Source organism: Dioszegia hungarica (genome assembly GCF_025882075.1).
Source record: "Dioszegia hungarica strain PDD-24b-2 chromosome Unknown MKK02contig_16, whole genome shotgun sequence".
NCBI lineage: Eukaryota > Fungi > Basidiomycota > Tremellomycetes > Tremellales > Bulleribasidiaceae > Dioszegia > Dioszegia hungarica.
In genome coordinates, this window is record NW_026515773.1 from 880,520 (window position 1) to 899,716 (window position 19,197).

The following is a 19,197-nucleotide window of genomic DNA, read 5'->3' on the forward strand; positions in this document are numbered from 1 at the left end:
ACGAGGAAGGAGGGAGGGAATTTATAGTTGGCGTACGGGCGATGGGGCTTCGTCAGCGTGATCTGGCGTGATCAGTCGGGGAAGGCGGGGACTGGTGTTGACCGGACATTGTGCCTGGATCTGAAAGGAGCTGGTCAGTATGGCGCCATCGTACGCCATGGTCAGCAAGAAGGCACGGTGAGGCGTACTGCATGTATGGGCTTCGTGGGAGCTAAATTGTCAGATCTCAGATCGTTGGAGCTCAGCTGCGCGAAGACCAGCTTTCGCCTGCCGACCACTGGCCAACTTGTGAGTGGGTGAGAATATTGCCACCCATCAAGTCTGAACGGTAGCATATTTATGCATTAGGTAGATGAGTGCTGAAGAAGAGTAGGCCTGTGCGACCCTCGCTCCTTCTGGCTCAGCCAGGTGTCAATATGATGCATAAGGGGGAAAATGAACAGAGGCTGCAAGTCCCGGTAAGCGTCATAAAGTTGCCCTCGTCCCCATTGTTACGCGTTACGCTTTGCCCTTGCCCTCGCTCTTCTCAACGGCAGCCAAGGTAGTCGTGTAGCCGCCAAACGCCGTCTTCACCTTCTTTCGCTGGTCCTCGAGGCCAGGGAAGATCGAGACCGTGTCCTGGAAGGAGGCATGCCCCGAATCGATCGTCCCATCCTCAGCCCGGACCTTGTTGAGGGCCAAACCGCACTGGGTGCTTGCCTTCTGCAAAGCTGTGCAAAGGGCGTGAAGTGCATCGGGATGCGCTGCCCTGATGATACTGAGGTCCCCCTCGGTCTCAGAGGCGGCTGCAGCGACTTCACTCGCGGCATCTTCGCTGATCGTCTCAGCCTTGCCGGTCGGCTCGAATGAGAGGACTTCGATGTATGACAGCTCGGTTGACACCGCTGCAGCTTGAAGCAAGCCTCGTAGGCTCTCCAGCTCCCTGGCGGGCAGCGGTCGGACGCTGGCACGCGCAGCCTTGTCAGCGTGAGCGAGGACTGTCTTCAGCTGGTTCAGGTACAGTGTGAGCTTGGCAGTGTCGATGTCAAGAGTGTGGGATGTGGAACCTGTAGTGGACACAGTGGCATTTGTCTGTTCAGGCATCGTGAGGAAGGTAGCCGTCGTCTGTGAGCGATATGTATAAAGCGTATCAGTACAGCGGCACGGGGTGGCGAAAAGAGAGGGAGAGCCTTATTCAAAGGTACGTCACGCTGTCCGATAGATCGAGCACGTCATGGCCGGCCTGACGAAGGCTCACCATGCATGTTTGGTGTTTCAGTAGCCCACCCATCCGGACGCGTGAAAGGAGCTACATACCTCTACACCCAGCAAGATACCGATAGGGACTGTGGCGGCTACGGCGCCTGGCCCGCACTTGTATGAGGTACCGCATGATTGTCAGCACTATCAGATTTGACCGATCAAGCTGTTGTAGTAAGATCAGTATAAGTCGGAACCGGGCTCTCGTCCGCCTCTGCAAGCTCTCCCCCCGAACGGACTCCTGCCCTGACCTTGCATATTCAAGCACCATACAGATATTCGAAGAATGTCGGCTTATCCGCCCACCCCAGCACTTCTCTCCTCGGCACCAGCGCCTCCGCCCTCCTCAGCCCATTACCCGCGCCCATCCTCTGCGCCGACGCGCCGTACCCCGCTTCCGACCCCTCATCGTCCCCTTCAAGCCACACCGCCCTCCCCGACCCGGCCGGCGGGATCGGCGGGAAGAGCGTCATGCTATCCCCCATAGCCCCGACGCTCGCACTACTATTCTCCGACTCCGCCTCGGACGAGGCATAAGCGGACGAGCTGGCCGAATCCACCCGGTGAAGATGCAGCTGATCAAGCCGGGAAGCCAGTCCAGGTCCCCGTCCGTCCGATCCCGGGACTAGAGAGTAGCCGACCGAGCCGTCCTCCGAGATGTCGTCGGCGTGGCCATGGTCATGATCGACGCGGTACGTCTCGTCCGGATCAACTTCGGTTCCCCGCTCTGTCTCGGTCTCCGTTTCGGACCCGTCTGTATCGGATGCGCGGTCGGAGCTGGACGCATCTGAGCTGGAGAGACCAGAAAGGTCCGAAATGTCCGTAGTGTCGGGTGTGAGCAGGCCAGAGGCGGCCGTGGGGCGTGGACGGGCGATGGAGGGGATGATGAGATGGGTGAGGCGGATAGGGCGGGAGGGGGACGTGAGGTGTTCTTCGCCTGAGGTGTCAGCTACGCCGGAGAACAAAGAGGGTTTCAGAAGGGGGAGTACTCACTCCATGAGAGGCACTCGTAGTATCTCGCCAGGAGATGTATGACCAACCGGTCAAACGGGTCCATCGCCGCCAGAGTCAAATGCGCGACGCTCCTCGACAGCTCGAGTACCGCTGCCACCTGCAGCCCCGCTAGACCCTGCACAGTCGGTAGAGCCGGTAAGACTCCCGTGACCCTATGCTGAGGCGGCAGTCTCCTCGACTGGGCAGAAACCATTAACTGCCCAGTGAACGGGGTGGTTGAGCTCGGCATTCCGCCTTGCCCAGCTTGCCCACTCTGATCCACCGCCCCATCCTCCAGGTCCACCAACATCTCATCGACGACCTTCCACCCTTGCTGTCCGGTCCCCCAGTCCCCGCCCAGCCAACCCCGAACAACGGCCTCTACGCGCCCGACAACGCCCTCAGCCCGCTGACCCCGTTTCCGCAGGAGCGCGCGGGTACCTTTAAGGGAGGTGGTGAATGCCCCGTTGACGCTCGAGTCTGAGAATGGGTCGCTATCGCGTGGAGGCACACCAGGGATGGGTGTGGACCGGTCGAGCGCTTGAGGGGGGAAAGAGGCGCGTGTGGGCCGTGGGTGAAGAGGGACGGAGGGGTAGAGATCGGTCCGGCGTGGAGCGACAATATGGGGGTTGTCAAGAAAGGCCGCTGACTGGTCAGGCTCATATTCTTCTTGTGCTTTTGCGAGGACTCACCATTGTCTGACCGCCTGACGACCCGCTTGCCTATACCTGGGGCTCGACCTCCGCCCGTCGATCCAGTTCTAGACTTGGCTTCTCGTCGCGCGGCGAGCTTCTCGCGTTGTTGAGCATTGTGCGCTTCGATCTGCCGCTGCGAAGAGCTGATTGGGTTCTGGAGGATCGCAGGGAGACGAAGCCTGAGGGTCAGCTTTGCGCGTGCAGGAAGACATGCCCGGCGAACAGCTCACGGTGCGGGTGCATCAGTCGGGGTTGCCATAGTGAGCTAGCTACGAAGCTGCGCGGATGAGATAAGCTAAAGGCGAATGGCGGACCGCGAAGACAGCGAGCTCGAGGATGTCTAGGCTACTGGCGTTACCATTTGAGGACTTCAAGTCGACGTAGAGAGCCTTCGAGTCGTCACCGGTGTCCTTGGTGTCGATCGCGGTTCCGATGCTCCTAGCTGGTGTGGAGCCCCATCGCTTACACCACGTGGCGGAGAGTTACGTTACTCGCCTCTCCCGCGCGCTCTCCCGCGTTCCTCGCGGTTCTGAAACGAGCTTTGGCTCGTCCCCCGCCCGCGCTGGTTCCTATTTTCGCATTCAAACATCTATTCACCTCATACATATTCAAAGTAGAAGGGTCTTCTCACCGCTTACTATCACGCTCTTTACACCACACTCAACGAGGAGTCAGCTACCACCATCTACCTGAAATATACGTCCAGCAGAATCGCGTTGGACGATCTGTCAACAATCAAAAGGAGTCTCAACGCTCGGACCCCTTCCCATCGCGCGCTTTGTACATCGATCGCGCTTTGCCCAATAGGCAATCTACACTGCATATATAATACTCGCGAAGGCGTAAAGAAGCGATGGGTGGTCAGCTTAGTAAAGCGCTCGGTAGGTCCAACCCTTTCTGACAAATTGGAAAGCGAAGCAGGAATGTGAAGGGGTGGAATGCTGATCCTGTATAGGCAAGCTGTTTGGGAATAAGGAGATGCGGATTTTGATGTTGGGTCTGGATGCTGCGGGGAAGACTAGTAAGTGATGTCTCTATGGTTGTGCTGGGCGTGCACAAGAGACCGGAGTCGTATGGTGTGGATGGTGTCAACAACGGCAGGGGCAAGGGGCGGTGCTGGTCAAGCACAAGCGGTCGTCCAAGGGAAGAGAGCTTCACTGGGATCGAAGGGATCTGAGCTACTGGCTCCGAGAAGCTGATAATCTGTAGCCATCCTGTATAAGCTCAAGCTCAACCAATCGGTCACCACCATCCCTACGGTTGGGTTCAACGTTGAGACGGTCACGTATAAGAACGTCAAGTTCAACGTATGGGTAAGTCTGGCACCTAAGGCTTTACCGTATCCTGGCCTGTGCCCCTGCAACATTAACGCTGTGAGGGGGTTTCTGCGAAGAGGAGCAGGTTGAGGGAAGAGAACTGGCGGGGATCAAAAAGTCCGCGGGAGGGACCTTCGATGCTAGAACAGAGGGGATGCAAGAGGGTCATCACAGGCAGGAGAATGGAACGGACAAGGAGTGGGGCATAGAGTCGGGACTCCAGCGCAATCGAGTTCGGCAGAAGCTGACCTCTTAGGACGTAGGAGGACAAGACAAGATCCGTCCACTATGGAGACATTACTACACCGGAACGCAGGTGAGCTCCACCTCCGCGTCGCCCTTGGCAAGAGAGACGGTAGAGCTGACACCGCCCAGGGTCTCATCTTCGTTATCGACTCGGCGGACCGGGACCGGATAGACGAAGCGCGGCAAGAACTGGACAGGATCTTGTCGGATAGGGAGATGAAGGATTGTCTGTTGATGGTGTTTTCAAACAAGCAGGATTTACCTGGAGGTGAGTTTTGGATCTGTCACAGCGGGCTAGCTTGGGATTGGATGGGTTTGGGAGAGAGATCTGGGAAAACCGCGAGATACACAGTTGGGAGGGATTGAGGGCAGGAAGTCGAAGGTCATGGTTGGAGGTGGTTGGTGCGCTGTCTGCGTGACGAGGGTGTGATCCCAGATCTCGGTGGAGATTCCAGCGACGTGCGCAAGAGAGGCAGAGATGAGCTGAGAGGAGAGACTCTGCGCATACGCTCCAGCTCGGCTGTGGCGATCTTCAGGTCATGCTTGGGTAATGCTGACGTTCAGCCATGTCCCCTGCCGAGGTCACCGAGAAGCTGGGGCTGCACAAGATGCGGGACCGGTCGTGGTATGTGCACCCAAGGTAAGTCAAGCTCAGAAGTGTCCTTACACCAGCACCGTGAGCTCGAGCTGACTCTTCAGTTGCGCTACCACAGGAGAGGGTTTGTTTGAGGGTCTCCAATGGCTTTCTCAGAACGTCAAGGGCACGAAATCATGATTCCACTTCAATTCGCCGTCTCCGCCCTTACTCCTCATTCCGCCTAATTTACCTCCACCCATCATCGCCTTCCATCAGATCGGATCTCTCTGCGCTGCTCTGCGCCCCTTGCACTTGCACCTGTCCCCGCCTGGCCTCGCCTCGCCTATACCCTGCTTCCGTCCGTTGTCTGTGCTATACGCTATACGCCCCTGTTCTTATTGGTCTATGCTGCTGGATATACCCTTTTGGTGAAGGTCGCTCTTCCGTCGACCGTATGCATTCGTCTCCTGGGTCTCTTCTGCCTAAAGCGTGGTGTACCAGGCTACCAGCCATGACTATGACGCAGGGTAATAGCTGCAGAGCCCGTCTTCTTCGATTCGAGCAGTTTTATCGGTAGCGTTGAACGCCACGAAGCCGAATCACGTAAAGCCGTCAGAAATTAGCCGAATTTGGACCCGGCAATGACGTAGCGGATGCGGGAACGGCCCGTAATTGTTACTCAATTCGGCGATTTTTACCCGGATTTCCACTTGCAGCGAGAATGACGGACAGCTGCACCCTCACCCCCTCATACCTCCCTCCCATTGCCCCTGCCCCCTGCTCTCTGCTCTTGCGACTGTACATACATCATCCCCCATATAATACCAGCTACCCACTCAACCCAGTGTGTTTTTCCAGTACCGTCTCCAACTGAAACCTCCGGAAGAAACTAGTGTTTGACACCTGTCGACACCTTTTTGCGTCCGTCAACAACCCCCTTTTTTTAGGCCAAGCGTCTGTGCGGGAAGATCCTCTTCTCTCATCCATCAATACTCGTTCAACTCACTCGACCAACCTCGACCGATACTCGACAGCTACGATGGGTCTCTCTCCTGCCTTCCCCGGTCTCTTCTTCGCCTTTGCCGGTAAGTCTTGCTTTTTGTTGACATGGGCTGGGCTTTCGGGCCCAGTTCAAACCTTCTTTTTCGGTGCACCGGGATGGATCGCTGATAGTCAGGCATGGTCCTCCTCCTCTTCGCGTCCATCTCGCCGCCCGCGTGGAACGTTGTCAACTTCCTGACCACCACGGCTGGCGGACAGACCACATACTGGGGTGTCTTTGGCCGGTGTGTCTCGGGCGCGGCGTGCACCGCCAGGAGCATTGGGTATGACTTGCAGATCCCCGGAGGGTGAGTTTTTCCTCTGGCATAGAGGAGAGGGAGGCATTCGCAGTTTCATGGGGAGGCCCGTACCTGCTTCCTCTTCTCCCCAAATTCATACCTGTCGGCCAGAGCTGACTCCCAGCCCTAACCTCTCGAACGAAGTCGCCCTCCAGCGCCTGACCAACGCCCTCATCATCCACCCCATCGCCGGCGGTGTCGCCCTCCTCGCCTTCATCTTTGGCCTGATCGGCATCTTCGCCGCCAGCCGGATAGCCACCATCCTCATGGCCCTCTTCTCGGCCATCGCTGCCGTTGCCGCCCTCGTCATTTTCGTTATCGACATGGTCCTCTGGATCCTCGTCCGCAACAGGGTCAGGGACTCGGGCAACGTGGCTGAGCTCGTGAGTTCTGCGCTTCAGATTACTGGGGGTTAGGACATGAGCTGACAGGACAGGGGAACTGTAACTGGTTCACCGTCGGAGCAGTCGTCGCGCTCTTCCTCGCCACCTGCACTTCGTTCTGCGGCGCTTTCGGGCGGTTCGCTAGCGGTCGTGCGGCCGGCGAGAAGGTGAGCTAGCTTTTGCCGGCTTGGATGAGAGAGCCCAGCTGACATTCGCAGTACTAAGCTACTCGTTGACCTGTTCATCCCTCCCCCCACTCATTCTTCCCCGGGGATCCGACTTTCCAATATCCTTAAACCCGACCATTCACCCTAGAACACTTTTTGGAGCGGGAGACAGCGTAGAGAGGAGGAAGAGGAGGGTGGGAGAAGGGGGAAGAGAGAACAGTCGGCAGCCATACATATAGTGCCCGTATTTGTCTGATATATAGCTATAATCTTTTCCTGCTTGTGGTTTTGAGGCTTCAGCTACTAATTACCTGGAGAAGCATGGGAGCTGCGGTCTGTGCTTTAAGAACCGGCTGTGGGATGAACAGCAGAGGCTTGGCCAAAGAAGCTGCGCTGTGATCGCTGTGCACAGACACGGGCTGACGGTGTCGGTCCCAGCTGGGTTCTTGCGAGTGGAGGCCGATCGAAGGTTCGAAATCTCAACCGACGACCTCGAGGCACACACCTATCCCCTTCCTCCTTCTACCTCTGCATCTTCCTATACCTCACAACCGAGTATACCCTTTGCTACCGCGTCGGAGCATACTCAAGCCTACTCTGTACGTCCCCTCGAGCAGCAGCGTGTGAGTTGTAAAGCGCCGTGGATCGCTCGGGCGAAGTGGGCGAACTCAACTGACGTATCCCAGTACTCCTCACCTTCTTACTTCTTCTTTTCTCAAGCAAAGGATACCGCACCTTCTCCACGCACCAGCCTGGAGGCCTTCGCACTACGCGTCATGTCATCCGCTACCCCCAACCGCCTTCTCGCCATGCTCAACGCTACCGCTTCTCCCTCCCCTTCTTCCTCTCCCTCAACCACCGCTCAGAACCCCACCTCCGTCGCTCAACCCCAGCCCCCTTCTGGTCAATTATCGCCCCGTGAGCCCACCCCGGCGCCCCCTGGTCCGAGCTTCCAGTCGATCTCGCTCCAGGATCTGTTCAAGAGTATCGCTCCTGCCCCTGGAGGTCCCGTCCCGGCACCCGGTCTTAACGGTACCACAGTGCCCGCACCGGCTCCACAGAGGTCCGGATCCGCAGCGAGCTCGGTCACTGCTACTGGTGCCCCGTCGGCCAGATCCCCACAGCCTACAGAGGGGAAGGAGGACCAGCAGAACAGATTGCTAGGGATGTTGAGCAAGATTGGCGCTCCTGCGCCCGCTCCGGCTCAGCCCATCGCGCAGACCGTCAATGCGCAGGCGAATGGGTCTGCCTCTGCGACAACGTCGGAGGCGGAGGCGCATCGGAAGGTGACGGAGCTATTGGCCGGTCTTAAGAGTGCTTCGAGGTGGGTTCATCTGAGAGGCGCGTGGAGCGTGGAGCGTGGAGCAAGCTGATCGATGTAGCGCGACAGCACAGCAAGCTTCCCAGCTCGCCATTCCCGAGCCGAAGCAGCCCGAGTCTGCCCCTATCGTCGAGAGACAGGCCGAGCCGGTCGACCCTGCTATTTCTCAAATCAAGAGAGAGGCCAACGGCGATCACTCTACCAACACCGGTATACCCAACCCCTCGGCGCCTACTCCCCCTCCGCCCGCTCGATCCCCATTCCACTTCGTCTCCCCCTTTGATGCCTTCAGTCCCCCTCCCAAGCCAGCTCCGGCGCTGCCGATGGTAATGACGGTCCCGCATGGCGTCAAGCGGCCCGGGTCGGCTTTGGACAAGAGCAAGGCGGGGATCCCGGCTGTCTCGCTTGATTTCCCTCCTCCTTCTGCTCCCCCTGCCGTTCAGAAGAAGGCATCGAACCCTGCACCGGCGGTTCAGGAGGAGAAGGCAGAGGTGGCGGACGTAAAGCCGAGCAAGGAGGAGCTGGCTGCTGTGGACGCTAAAGTCTCTGCGCCTGTGACTGCGACTACAGCTCCTACTGCCGCTGCTGCTGTTGCACCAGCCCCGGCTAGTACGCTACTCAAGAACGGGAACGCCAAGTCGTCGTCCTCCCGAGCCGCTAGCCCTGCTAGCAGCGCTCAGAGCGGACACAAACGCACAGCGTCGGCCAAGAACGCAGTGTCCTCCACGGCTCCTGCGTCGGTCATTAGCGAGAAGTCGGTCCCGCGTGCGCGAGGTGGTCAGGCCAGCCAAGGCAAGAAGGGCATGGGGTTAGTTCAGCTACGCTCTTCCTACTGCGGATTCTAGCTTACCGAGTAGACTGGACCTTGTCAACAAGGACACTACGGTCGATGTTCATACTCAAGACCCCCACGCCTTCCTCGGCCCCAAGACTGGTGCAGTCAACATCATCCCGACTACTATGCTCAAGCACGCACCTATCCGACGATCCCAGGCTGGTCGGGTCGTCGGTCTCACGCGAGGCTGGATGGTCTATGCGCTATCTGCTGGTGAGTTGTCTGCGGTGATGACGGCATTCACAGGCATGAGCTCATACGACAGGGAGACTCCGCCTCATCGACCGAGATACCGGCTCCCGACTAGTCCTCCAGCTCCCCGAAGCCGCTCAAACCGGAACAGTCCTCGACCTCGCTGTCGCTCCGACGTACATTGCCGCTCTCGGCGCCGACCAGTCCGTGACTGTCTTCCGCGTTCCGACGTCCTGGAGTCAGGATGACCCGCCATGTGACCAGGTCCTGCATATCGCCGGGGAAGACGCGGACGGTGCGCTTGGCACGATCAGTCAGGTCGAATGGGTGGACAGGGGCGAGGAGAGCTTGTTGGCTATTGGGGGAAGTGAGGGTGTGGTCTTGCTAGACCCTAGGAAGGAGAGGGGGAATGTTGCGATGGAGGAAATAGTGCGCAGGAATACTATCATGGAGAGCGAAGGGGTAAGCTTTGAAGTCTTGAAGAAAGTGCACAGCTGACCAAGTAGCCCTCGGCCGCCTTCTGCTTCAATGCCACTCAGCAAGCTCTCGCTATCATCTCCCACTCGAACTACCTCACCATTTACTCTGTCGCTACTCGTAAGCGTGCCTTCCACAAGGAACTCCCCCGTTCTTCCTCCCCGACCGGATCCGCTCAGACTTCCGACTACCCCTCCTCCATCCAATTCTGCGAAACCAACCTCCTCATCGGCCGGCAGAACAACACGATCCTCGACGTCGTTCAGATCACACTTTCCATCTCCGTCCTCGGTACCCTCCATCTCACCTCCTCCACGGGCACACCTCTCGGCTTCTGCCAAGCTGTATACGACACCACTCGGTCCGTCCTGTGGGTGACGGCGCCCGAGGCCCGCGGGACGCTCTATGGCTTCCAGTACGCCCTCAAGGGCCGCCCGCCGGTCAATACCGCCGAAGGCGAGTCGGTCATACCATTCACAAAGATGGTGGATGTTCCGCTGGATGCGGTATTGAGTCTTGCGCAGGCGAGGGAGGCGGAAGAGGCGCAAGAGATCATCTATGTGCATCCGAAGGGGATCAGTATGGCTGTTGTTGGGGAGGGAATTATGGATGCTCTGGCGGCACCCCCGACCGAGGATGGAGAAGTTGAGGTCAACCAGGAGAAGGAAGCGTCTATTTTGGCCGAGGAGAAGAACGAGCCGGAGCTGGCGTCGTCAAAGGAGGCGAACGTCGAAGAGGCCCAGCCCAGACCATCGATCCCAGCTCAGCCACAACCGGCACCAATCGTCGAGCACAAGGAGACGCCCAAGCAGACCATCTCCACGCCCAAGCAGGCTGCTCCGACCCCTCGAGCCGTCGAGAAGCAGACAGCACCTGTCGCTTCCGCTACTGCTGAGGAGGAGTCGGACGACGAGCCGGTCATTGTAGAGAAGACGAGTCCGAAGGCTCTGGCAGAGGAGACGAACAAGCAGATGAAGAAGGTGAGCTGAGCATACCCTTCCTTTGTGCAACCATCGAGCTGATACGATAGATGGAGGACCGGATCGTCACTCAATTCCGCCAGGCTCTTTCTGGTCAGATTGGCGGTATCAATAGCCGCATCGACTCGATGGGCGGGGACAAGCTTGCTACGGATATCACTGTCAGGGTGGAGAAGGAGTTGAAGGGTATGATGACGACTCTGATCCGAGATGAGGTCAAGAAGAGGTGCGTTAGCTTTGATGCCGGGATTCCCCATGAGGCTAGCATAGCTGACAACTCAGTATCACGCCCGTTATCACCACCACCGTCCAGTCTCAGTTGACATCCTCGCTTCCTACGTTGGTCTCCACGTCCATCAAGGACTCGCTCAAGACCGTCCCTGCCGACTTGGAGCGTATCCTCGTTCCCGTCGTTCAGGCCAGTATCAGCAAGATCGTGCAGCAGACGGTGGACCGGGCGGTGCAGGACTCGATCAAGCGGGTCGTGGTGCCGGCTGTGACGACGGCGACGGGGAAGATGTTTGAGGGACTTGCGGTCGAGTTGAGGTCAGAGATGACTCAGTAAGCTTAATACTGCCTTCGGCCGATCACAAGTAGGCAAAGCTGACTTCATAGAATGAGGAAAGATCTCGCTCCGGCCTCGACCGATGCGCAGAATCAGAGCCTCAGAGATATGGTTGAGGCGATGGCGGAACTTCGTCGTCAGGTTTCGACCCTTTCCGAGCAAGTCCGAGCTGCTCCTCCAGCTCCTCCCGCCCTAGCCTCACCTCCCGCACCTCCAGCGGCTGCCATTCCGGCCCCGGCCCCACCTCACGCACCCCCTATGCCTGACCCGCGGCAGCTCGAAGACGCCTTCCTTGCCGCCCTAGCCAGCCCGCACGTCTCGGCTACCATCAACCTCCTCAATGCCCACTATAACATCACCGACTACCTCCTTCCCATCAACCCATCGCCTTCCCATCCCCCTCCCCTCTCCTCGGCGGTCATGTTGACGCTGTACCATCGGCTCGCCCTCGCCCTCGCCGAGCTCCCAACCAACGACATCACCTTTGTCCGGGCGATGCAGTGGGAGCGGCGCGTTGCAAGCTTGATTGATCCCAGGGTGCCCGAGATGGCGAGCTACTACCCGAGGGTCGTCGCCGTGGTGAGCAACGTGCTGGGCGGGGTGATTCAGCGTGTGGGGAATGAGCCGTCCGGCCTGGGCAGGGCGTTGATGGAGATCCTGGATGTCGTCGCGCAGAAGGGATAAAGAGAAAGAGAAAGAGAGCGGGCGTAGGAGATCGGGCTTGAATACCGCGATACCTGAATGAATGAGTAGAACATGATCTGTGCCGTCCGGGCTGAGGAAGGCGTTGATGGAGATCCTGAGAGTGGTAGCTCAAAAGGGATAGAGGGAGGGGAAGTGGGTGTACAAGATCCGACTTGAAGATTGCGATGCCTGTACGAATGAGTAGATCATGATCTTTGATAAGAGAAAGGCAATACATATGAGTGAAGAAGAGGAAGAAAGCTATAACAAAATGTGGCTCAGGCCCACTTTTCGAAGGGCAAAAGCTTGCGCAACAGACAAAAAACCCCGACGACATCTCCTGCTCTGTCCTCTTCCGAGACGCCTCGTGCCCACGATATCGCCCCTCCTACTTCTCGTCGCCCCGCTGCCGCTTGCTTGGGCTGGCAATATCCGTGTCGTCGTCCGCTCGTCGGCGTTTGGCGCAGGAGGTTGTTGGCTGCTCAGGAAGTGGAGTCGACGGCTGGGTGGGAGAGGAGTCGAGCTCGGAGCTAGACGTCGAGGACTTCAAGGACTGGAGTGTGAGTGATGGAAACAGGGTGTACTGTCTGGAACTTACCAGCGGCTGGGAAGTTGAGCTCAAGGTCACCTTAGCAGTCCTGACCGCAACCGGCTGCCCGGCAGACCTAGCGGCAAGAGCGTAGACCGAGTTTGGGTCCTCGGGCTCCATCTCCAACGTCTTCGAGAACAGTGTCCCCTTTACCCGCAGACTCTCGGCCTAAGAGACATCAGCTCTCGTCCCAGAATGCCGTCAATCAGGATGTTTGAGAGTACAGACCTTCTGCTCTTTTGTCTCTTGACTCGCCATGACTCTCATGCTCGCCACCTCGTTCGCCGACCCACTACAAATAAGCGTCGCTCGTTGCAGTAATATCGAGTAGTATGGGCTGTAACTCACAGGAATATAGGCGGGTAGGCCTCGAAGACTTTGAAGGTCCGCTCGGAACCATTTTCTCGCGGAAGCCGCCCCATTACGGCCCCGGCAGTGGGTAGACCGATCGACATCGACAAGGGTACGGAAGAAGCAGGATACTCAGTGACGAGGATATAGGCGTGACCGTTGAATACTGTCTGCTGGGCAGTCCTTAAATGTCCGTCGATGAAGGAATAGAGGAGGGGTGGATAGGCGGCGCAGCGCAACTCGTAGACTTTCGTCAAGACCATTTTGGCGGTGGGGCTTCGTCTGGGTGGGTGGATGCGGTAAGATGGGCAGGGGGATGCATCATTTGCCACTCTTTCCGGGCCTACTTATACCCCTGGGACGCCAAACAACGCTCTCTGCAGCCTCCTCAGGGTAGATGCCGACGGTGGACCATATGGGTGGAGGGCGGTAAACCTGAAACATGGCTAGCAAGTGCCCAAATTGCCAGAATGGGAAATTTCTGGCGTCATCGCGGCATGTAGATTTGTAGAACATGCCGGCGCGAAGGCGACTGAGGCTCATGTCCTCGCTGGCCTCAGCTCACCCGCACCTCGACGCGTCCCCAGGTCTGCACAAGGAAGCCATGCATACCATGTAGAAGGGCATGCATGGTAAGGCGCTCCTCGCCGCACGATAAACAAAGGTCCCGTCTGTCAGACCGTCTCTTCCCCACTTCCCCTGCTTACTGCCGGTCCCTCGCTCACCCCCCCATTCACAAGAGATCTAGCCAGGCACCGCCTCACCTCGCTGACGCCTTGATATTGCATGTCACCCGCACCGGTCGGACCGAACCCCTTGTTCTCGGCAGAAAAAATCCACGTTTCGGGCGGAGCAAACGGACGGGCAACGATCGCCGCTAGCTCGCGAGCAATGATGTTCTGGGTGAATGTGTCGAGGGCGAGATCGTTCGGGTCGTACCTGTCTCGTCAGATCAAGTTAGTGCGACGAGTTCGAAGTTGAGACAGATGGGCAGAAATTCCCAAAAACCCCCGCGCGCCTCGGTCATTTATTCCAGATCTCTGTGAGACAGGTCCGCAGACTCACCCAAACGGATTTTCAATCTCTTCCCCTATCTCGGCGAAGCCGATGACGATGTAGGCGACGATCTAATACGTCAGCATCGTCAGATCTGACCAGATACGTCATGGCTTACTATGGTACCTGGGATGGTCAACCACTTGAACCCTGCCCCGTACAGCTGGAACGGTAACAGCAAGCAATATACCCACGTCACCTCCCAGATATGCGCATTGTAGCTCCATGGAATCGGTGTTGTCAAGATCCGCTCCAAACCCACGAGGGCCTCGGCCATCTGCTGGATAGGCGCCAGTAGCGAGTTGATAGTCGGCACGTCGATAGTCTTGCGGCGTTGCATCTGGGCGACCCAGACGGACATGAACATGCTGATTTCGAGCGGCACGTTATGGCCGACGCCGCCTCCTTCTCTCGAGGCGACAGCTCGCGCGCGAGACTTCAGGTCCTGACGACGCTGAGCGGCTCGCTGGCGGTGACGGCGAGAGAGGAAGAACTTGACGGGGAACACATCGGCCCATCTGAACTTTGGGGGATTATGTGCCGGGTCGAGGGGAGGACAGCCATCGTCGGGCTTGTGGACAGAGGGAGAGGTGGATCGGTCGGACAAGGGGTAGTCGAAGATGTGCGAGGAGGAAGCGGAACCTTGCTTGTGAACCTGGCGCCGAGCGGGGTCTGACCCGATATTGGCCTCGATGCCAGAGGGGATCCCGGAGGGGAGATTCAGGGAGGGGATGAAGCGGACCAGGTGGTACAGATCTTCGTAGAAGCTGTGGATCAGCTGAGTCCCAAGCTGAGGTCGTAGCGCTGCAGAGCTGGGAGTCCTTGTATGTAACGATGGTGAGGTCGGAACGCTAACTCACATGCCCTCTTCTCCGCGCAAGTAATGCTTCACGGCCACCGCAAATGCCAGAGCCATATGCACCATTGTCGCCTTCTCCATCACCGCCCGGGTCTCGTCCAGTGCCTTCCCGTCGACATCGTCTATGGGGACAGCGGATAGGCTATCAGGACCTGGCTATCAGTTTACGTCCGCCATTTCCGGGTGATTTGTGTGAGAGGTATTGCAGGAAGGGTATATGGGAAGATCGAGGTCGACGGGTGTGAGTATGACAGGGTAGCAGGTACGAGCGCAGCAAAGACCAGGCAAAGAACACAGTGGAGAGGCACGGGCGGATGACGATCGCGCACAGACACGTACAGTGTATCCAGACAATTCTGGCCCATGACCTCGATGCAAGGATAATCTGCGACCAAAGTCTTCGTCCTTCCCAGTAGCGGTCATATGCAGACGAGGTACGGTAGCTGAGTGTCAGACCCAGCAAGACACCCTGTAGACTTAGCACATCTTCTTCACTATCGACCACGGAAGAAGCGAGTGGCATGCTCACTAACCAGGACTGTCACCATAGTTGCAGGAAACGTGAACTCCACATCGGTGTTCCTGTTCACCATGACGACCATCAATGACCATCCTCCCATGAAGATCAGGGTGGGCCATATACGAAAGAGAGCCGTTGCGGTGATAGCGCGGACGAAGACGCGCACAGAGCGGTGAGGCGCCTGATGATCGGGCATAACAGGCGACATGGCGGATGGATTGACTCCACGGAAGACTGGCTTGGAAGCTATATATCTGGATGAAGTAGATGCGATACATGGGCATACAGGGTGTTGTCTTCCAGTCTCAGGGATGTTTCAAAGGAAACGGCTATCTCACTGGACAAGGGATAACCGGAGCGGTACGTACCAGCAGCTGCATACCTGACCCCGTATATATCCACTTTCTCTCACCCCTCACAGCCTTACCACCAACACAAATCACACATCCAACAGCTGGCACGTATCTGCTACATCGTTGCGTCCTGTTTGGGGTCGTCGATCGTCCAATAGTATGGAATCGCATTGCCGCATAGATGGGTGGGGATTTTTCAGCGTACACGGATTGATTTTTCCCGGACACCCGGAATTCCGGTTTCCGAAACGCGGGGAAACTAAGGAATGTGTAGCTTGGGTAACGTAACCCCCTGAGCTTAAGGCCAGCGCAACCCTTCTCCTCTTCCTTCTTCCCTCTTCCTTCTCTGCGTATGACTCCTGCGTCTCCCTCCGGACGCATGCTCTCCTATAGATATCAATCTTAGGTATCGTGGCTCTCCAGTATGCTTCTCGGCTTGGCACAAGAGGCCATAGCGGCTCGGGCACGACGGGAAGCAGAGTCCGAGAGCGGGTAAGTGCCGTCGTCCTGCGTCTATTTGCTACTCGGGTGATCCTCGATGAGCTATATGAGCTGATCAACTTCCAGATGGGATGCCCCTCCCCCTCAGGCGCCAGTACGAAAGACAGCACGGAACTCGCAGAATTCTCGGTACGATCGCGATCTCGGCAACATCGCGAGCTTCGATAGAGCTCCTCCCAAGCCTTCCTTCGCTATGCGAAGCGAAACATCTGCCCTTCAGGCTCCAGTGAGCAGGAACCTCGACAGCTTCCGCTATAGGCCGGGTGGATCTGGCGGCTGGGGTGCTGAAGGCGAGCAGAGCATTGAGGGAAGAGAGGGAGGTGAGGGGAATCAGGGAGATATCTGGCGGAAGATCAAAGTTCCAGTGCAAGCGGTAAGTCTCCATATCACATAAGAGATCGAGCTCCGCTAGGGACCCCAGTATAACGAGCTCATTCGACAGAAAGCTCTTCCTTCCGACCTCGAGAATATCCTCTACCCCAAGCCAACAGCTGGACAACAGCTTCCTCCTCCTTCCAGACAGCCCTCGGCGTATTCCGAGCAGGCACCTGCAAGAGCTCCTCCTCCGCCGCTCTATTACCCAGGAAGCACTATCCGACCCATCGCTTCGCCGGGTGTAGCTGGCCAGCATCATCAGGGATCATCGACAGCGCATCACCAGCAAGGAACCCCCTTCCAGCAACCCTCCGTCCCCTACCTCCCAAATGGTTCCCACAGTCTTTCGCCTTCTCTCTATCTGCCCGGACCGGATCACCAACCATCTCAGCAATATCCCGGCGGAGCGAGCAATCTCAACAGCCACATGCCTCCGCCGCCGCACCCTCTCGCGCAAGCCGCTTTCGCTCAACGCCGTCATCCCTACCTTCCTCTCCCCAGCGCACATCAGGGCCACGCTGCACCGACTCCGGTGCCTAGGACTGCGGACAGCTTCATGGAGGACTTTCGACAACAATTCCATCCTGTCGCCCCTCCATCCTATTCTATCCCGACATTCGGGGGTCCCTGGCAGTATCCCGCTCTTGCTCCCTCTCTGCCAGCGCCCCCCCTCTTCGACCCGTTATCCCCACCGGTACCCATGTTCGATCCCCGCTCCGGTCAATGGGTGCTCGTTCCTCAACCTCTCCCACCCTCTCATCTGCTCCCAGGCGGGATCCCAGAGGCCCACACACCGCCCGACCACAGCCTGCGCCAGTCAAAGCGCCCTCACGAGTCCTCCTCCCCATCTTCGTCAGGCATACCTTCCTCCCTCACCAAGGCCTTCCAGACGCTAGAGACTCCTACTCGCCCTCGTCGGGCGCCATCACGCTCCGATGATCGGCAGGCAAAGACGGGAAGGGAACTTGTACAGTCCCTGGAGGATCAGGTGGAGGTGGAAGATTTCAGTTCGTCTGCGGATGAGTTGAATCTAAGATCGGGGGACGAGGAGCTGAATGGTAACTATGAGATGGCAGATGAGGTGAGCTAACATCCTCTTCCTGACTTTCTGCGAAGCTTGAGCTCATACCATAGCTGGGCAGACCCCTCGTCGACGGTGGTCAGCCCGTCCACTCTCCGCCCAGTCGAGCTGCCAGGAGCGTCCAGCCAAAGTCCATCCTGAGCGCCTCCAAGCGGGACCGTCAGCATCGCGACGACTCATATGAGCTCGAGAAACCTATCGTCTACGAGATGGGCGATGAAGAGCACGGTGAATCGGAGTCGTACGTCCAGCCGGCGCACCGTGGTGAGCGGAGCAACGGCGGTCACACTCGCCGACGAGATCATCAAGAACCGCTTCGCAAGAAGAGGCGGAGTCAGCCCCACCATCGGTCTCCTCGTCACTCCTCCTTGGACCAGCTCGACCAGCTCTCTACTTATGATCCCCCCGCCCGTCAGACCCGTCGGCGTTCCCATGATCGGCTTCAAGACTCAAGAATCGCCAATGCACGTGCAAGAGATAGGCGGCGCCCCCATCATACCGATCCTCGTCAATATGGGACTCTTCCCCCTTATCCACCTTCCTCAACCGAGACCGACTTCTCCTCCGGTTCTGAGACCGAACGAGACAGCTTCACCTCCCCATCCGATACCTCCGAGTCACCCAGCCCAGCTCCTGAGCGTCAAATCCGGGTCACGGAGGGCGCTTGGGCAGGATACGACGTTCCCGATCATCTCGTCCAGTACGAGGATCGCGGCCGGCGGATCCCCATCGCTCGTAGACGATCGCACCGGACGAAATCGGTCCCTCTCCCAATCGAACTGCGTCCACGGGACCAGCACGGCAAGTTCTTACCGTACGCTACTACTCGGTCGGAAAGCCCGAATGATTCGGGGGGAGAGGAGGAAGAGGGGGATCAAGAGCCAGGGGAGGAGATTGAGAATTTCTCGTCGCCTAGTCAGGAGGATCGGTGGGGAGGTGGACAGGGGAGACAGGGGCTTTCACCCGTCATCGAGGAGGATGAGGAAGAGGAGGAGGCGGTGGCGGTAGAGGCTGGCGCACAGGGGTCAGGCAGAAAGAAGACTGTCAGGTGGAAGGATCAAGAGGGGCCAGTTCGACGTGGGGCGGAGAACAAGAAGGGGGTTGACAGGGTGCCCGCAAGCTGGAGTCGGGGCGGGACGCAGGTCGTGGACAAGGGGGTGGAGGGTAGCAAAGGCTCTGAGCAGACAGCGCCAGGAGCTACAGGCGGCGGGGCCGATTCGGAGCAAGCGCGGAGTACCGGCGGCGGGGGCGAAGAGGGGAGAGGCGGGTACTTTGGTGAGGGGTTTTTCGATACGGTAGGCGGCGGGGAGACGGGTTTCACAGTGTGGAGGGATTAGTACTGAGTGGTCAATTGTATAGGGATCGGCGGACGAGTATCAGTGGGACAGCCAATTGTGCAGAAAGTAGGGGTTGTATATATCAAGCTGGATCGAGAGGTAGTATTCATGCACCATCATGCTCATAAACCCGCTCCTCTCGGTCAGCGGCGTAGCGCGCCCACG

At 58.0% G+C, this 19,197-nt stretch overlaps 5 protein-coding genes across 5 annotated transcripts; 3 read left to right on the top strand and 2 right to left on the bottom strand.

Annotated features, from left to right (window-relative positions):
* Window positions 1–1,499: 1,499 nt before the first annotated feature.
* On the bottom strand, window positions 1,500–3,186 carry MKK02DRAFT_38426 (uncharacterized protein; the record flags this gene model as incomplete). The annotated part of the gene is made up of 4 exons (XM_053090096.1): window positions 1,500–2,176; window positions 2,233–2,877; window positions 2,925–3,106; window positions 3,158–3,186. 4 exons carry the CDS (start codon window positions 3,184–3,186, stop codon window positions 1,500–1,502), a joined length of 1,533 nt encoding a protein of 510 aa, XP_052943544.1.
* A 594-nt stretch (window positions 3,187–3,780) lies between these two features.
* On the top strand, window positions 3,781–5,264 carry MKK02DRAFT_38427 (ADP-ribosylation factor family-domain-containing protein; the record flags this gene model as incomplete). Its single annotated transcript, XM_053090097.1, has 7 exons — window positions 3,781–3,808; window positions 3,883–3,948; window positions 4,137–4,240; window positions 4,500–4,559; window positions 4,619–4,757; window positions 5,054–5,129; window positions 5,189–5,264. 7 exons carry the CDS (start codon window positions 3,781–3,783, stop codon window positions 5,262–5,264), a joined length of 549 nt encoding a protein of 182 aa, XP_052943545.1.
* Window positions 5,265–6,105: 841 nt separating this feature from the next.
* Window positions 6,106–12,010, top strand: MKK02DRAFT_38428 (uncharacterized protein; the record flags this gene model as incomplete). Its single annotated transcript, XM_053090098.1, has 12 exons — window positions 6,106–6,151; window positions 6,244–6,415; window positions 6,531–6,789; window positions 6,843–6,956; window positions 7,643–8,280; window positions 8,339–9,085; window positions 9,135–9,325; window positions 9,378–9,766; window positions 9,811–10,761; window positions 10,812–10,987; window positions 11,044–11,322; window positions 11,377–12,010. 12 exons carry the CDS (start codon window positions 6,106–6,108, stop codon window positions 12,008–12,010), a joined length of 4,596 nt encoding a protein of 1,531 aa, XP_052943546.1.
* Window positions 12,011–13,624: 1,614 nt separating this feature from the next.
* MKK02DRAFT_17700 (Bestrophin, RFP-TM, chloride channel-domain-containing protein) lies at window positions 13,625–15,581 on the bottom strand (the record flags this gene model as incomplete). The annotated part of the gene is made up of 6 exons (XM_053085826.1): window positions 13,625–13,889; window positions 14,016–14,077; window positions 14,125–14,773; window positions 14,867–15,017; window positions 15,205–15,334; window positions 15,399–15,581. 6 exons carry the CDS (start codon window positions 15,579–15,581, stop codon window positions 13,625–13,627), a joined length of 1,440 nt encoding a protein of 479 aa, XP_052943547.1.
* Window positions 15,582–16,162: 581 nt separating this feature from the next.
* Window positions 16,163–19,032, top strand: MKK02DRAFT_28542 (uncharacterized protein; the record flags this gene model as incomplete). The annotated part of the gene is made up of 4 exons (XM_053087581.1): window positions 16,163–16,230; window positions 16,306–16,612; window positions 16,682–17,695; window positions 17,749–19,032. The coding sequence occupies 4 exons, from the start codon at window positions 16,163–16,165 to the stop codon at window positions 19,030–19,032; spliced, it is 2,673 nt and encodes an 890-aa protein (XP_052943548.1).
* Between the last annotated feature and the right edge of the window lie 165 nt (window positions 19,033–19,197).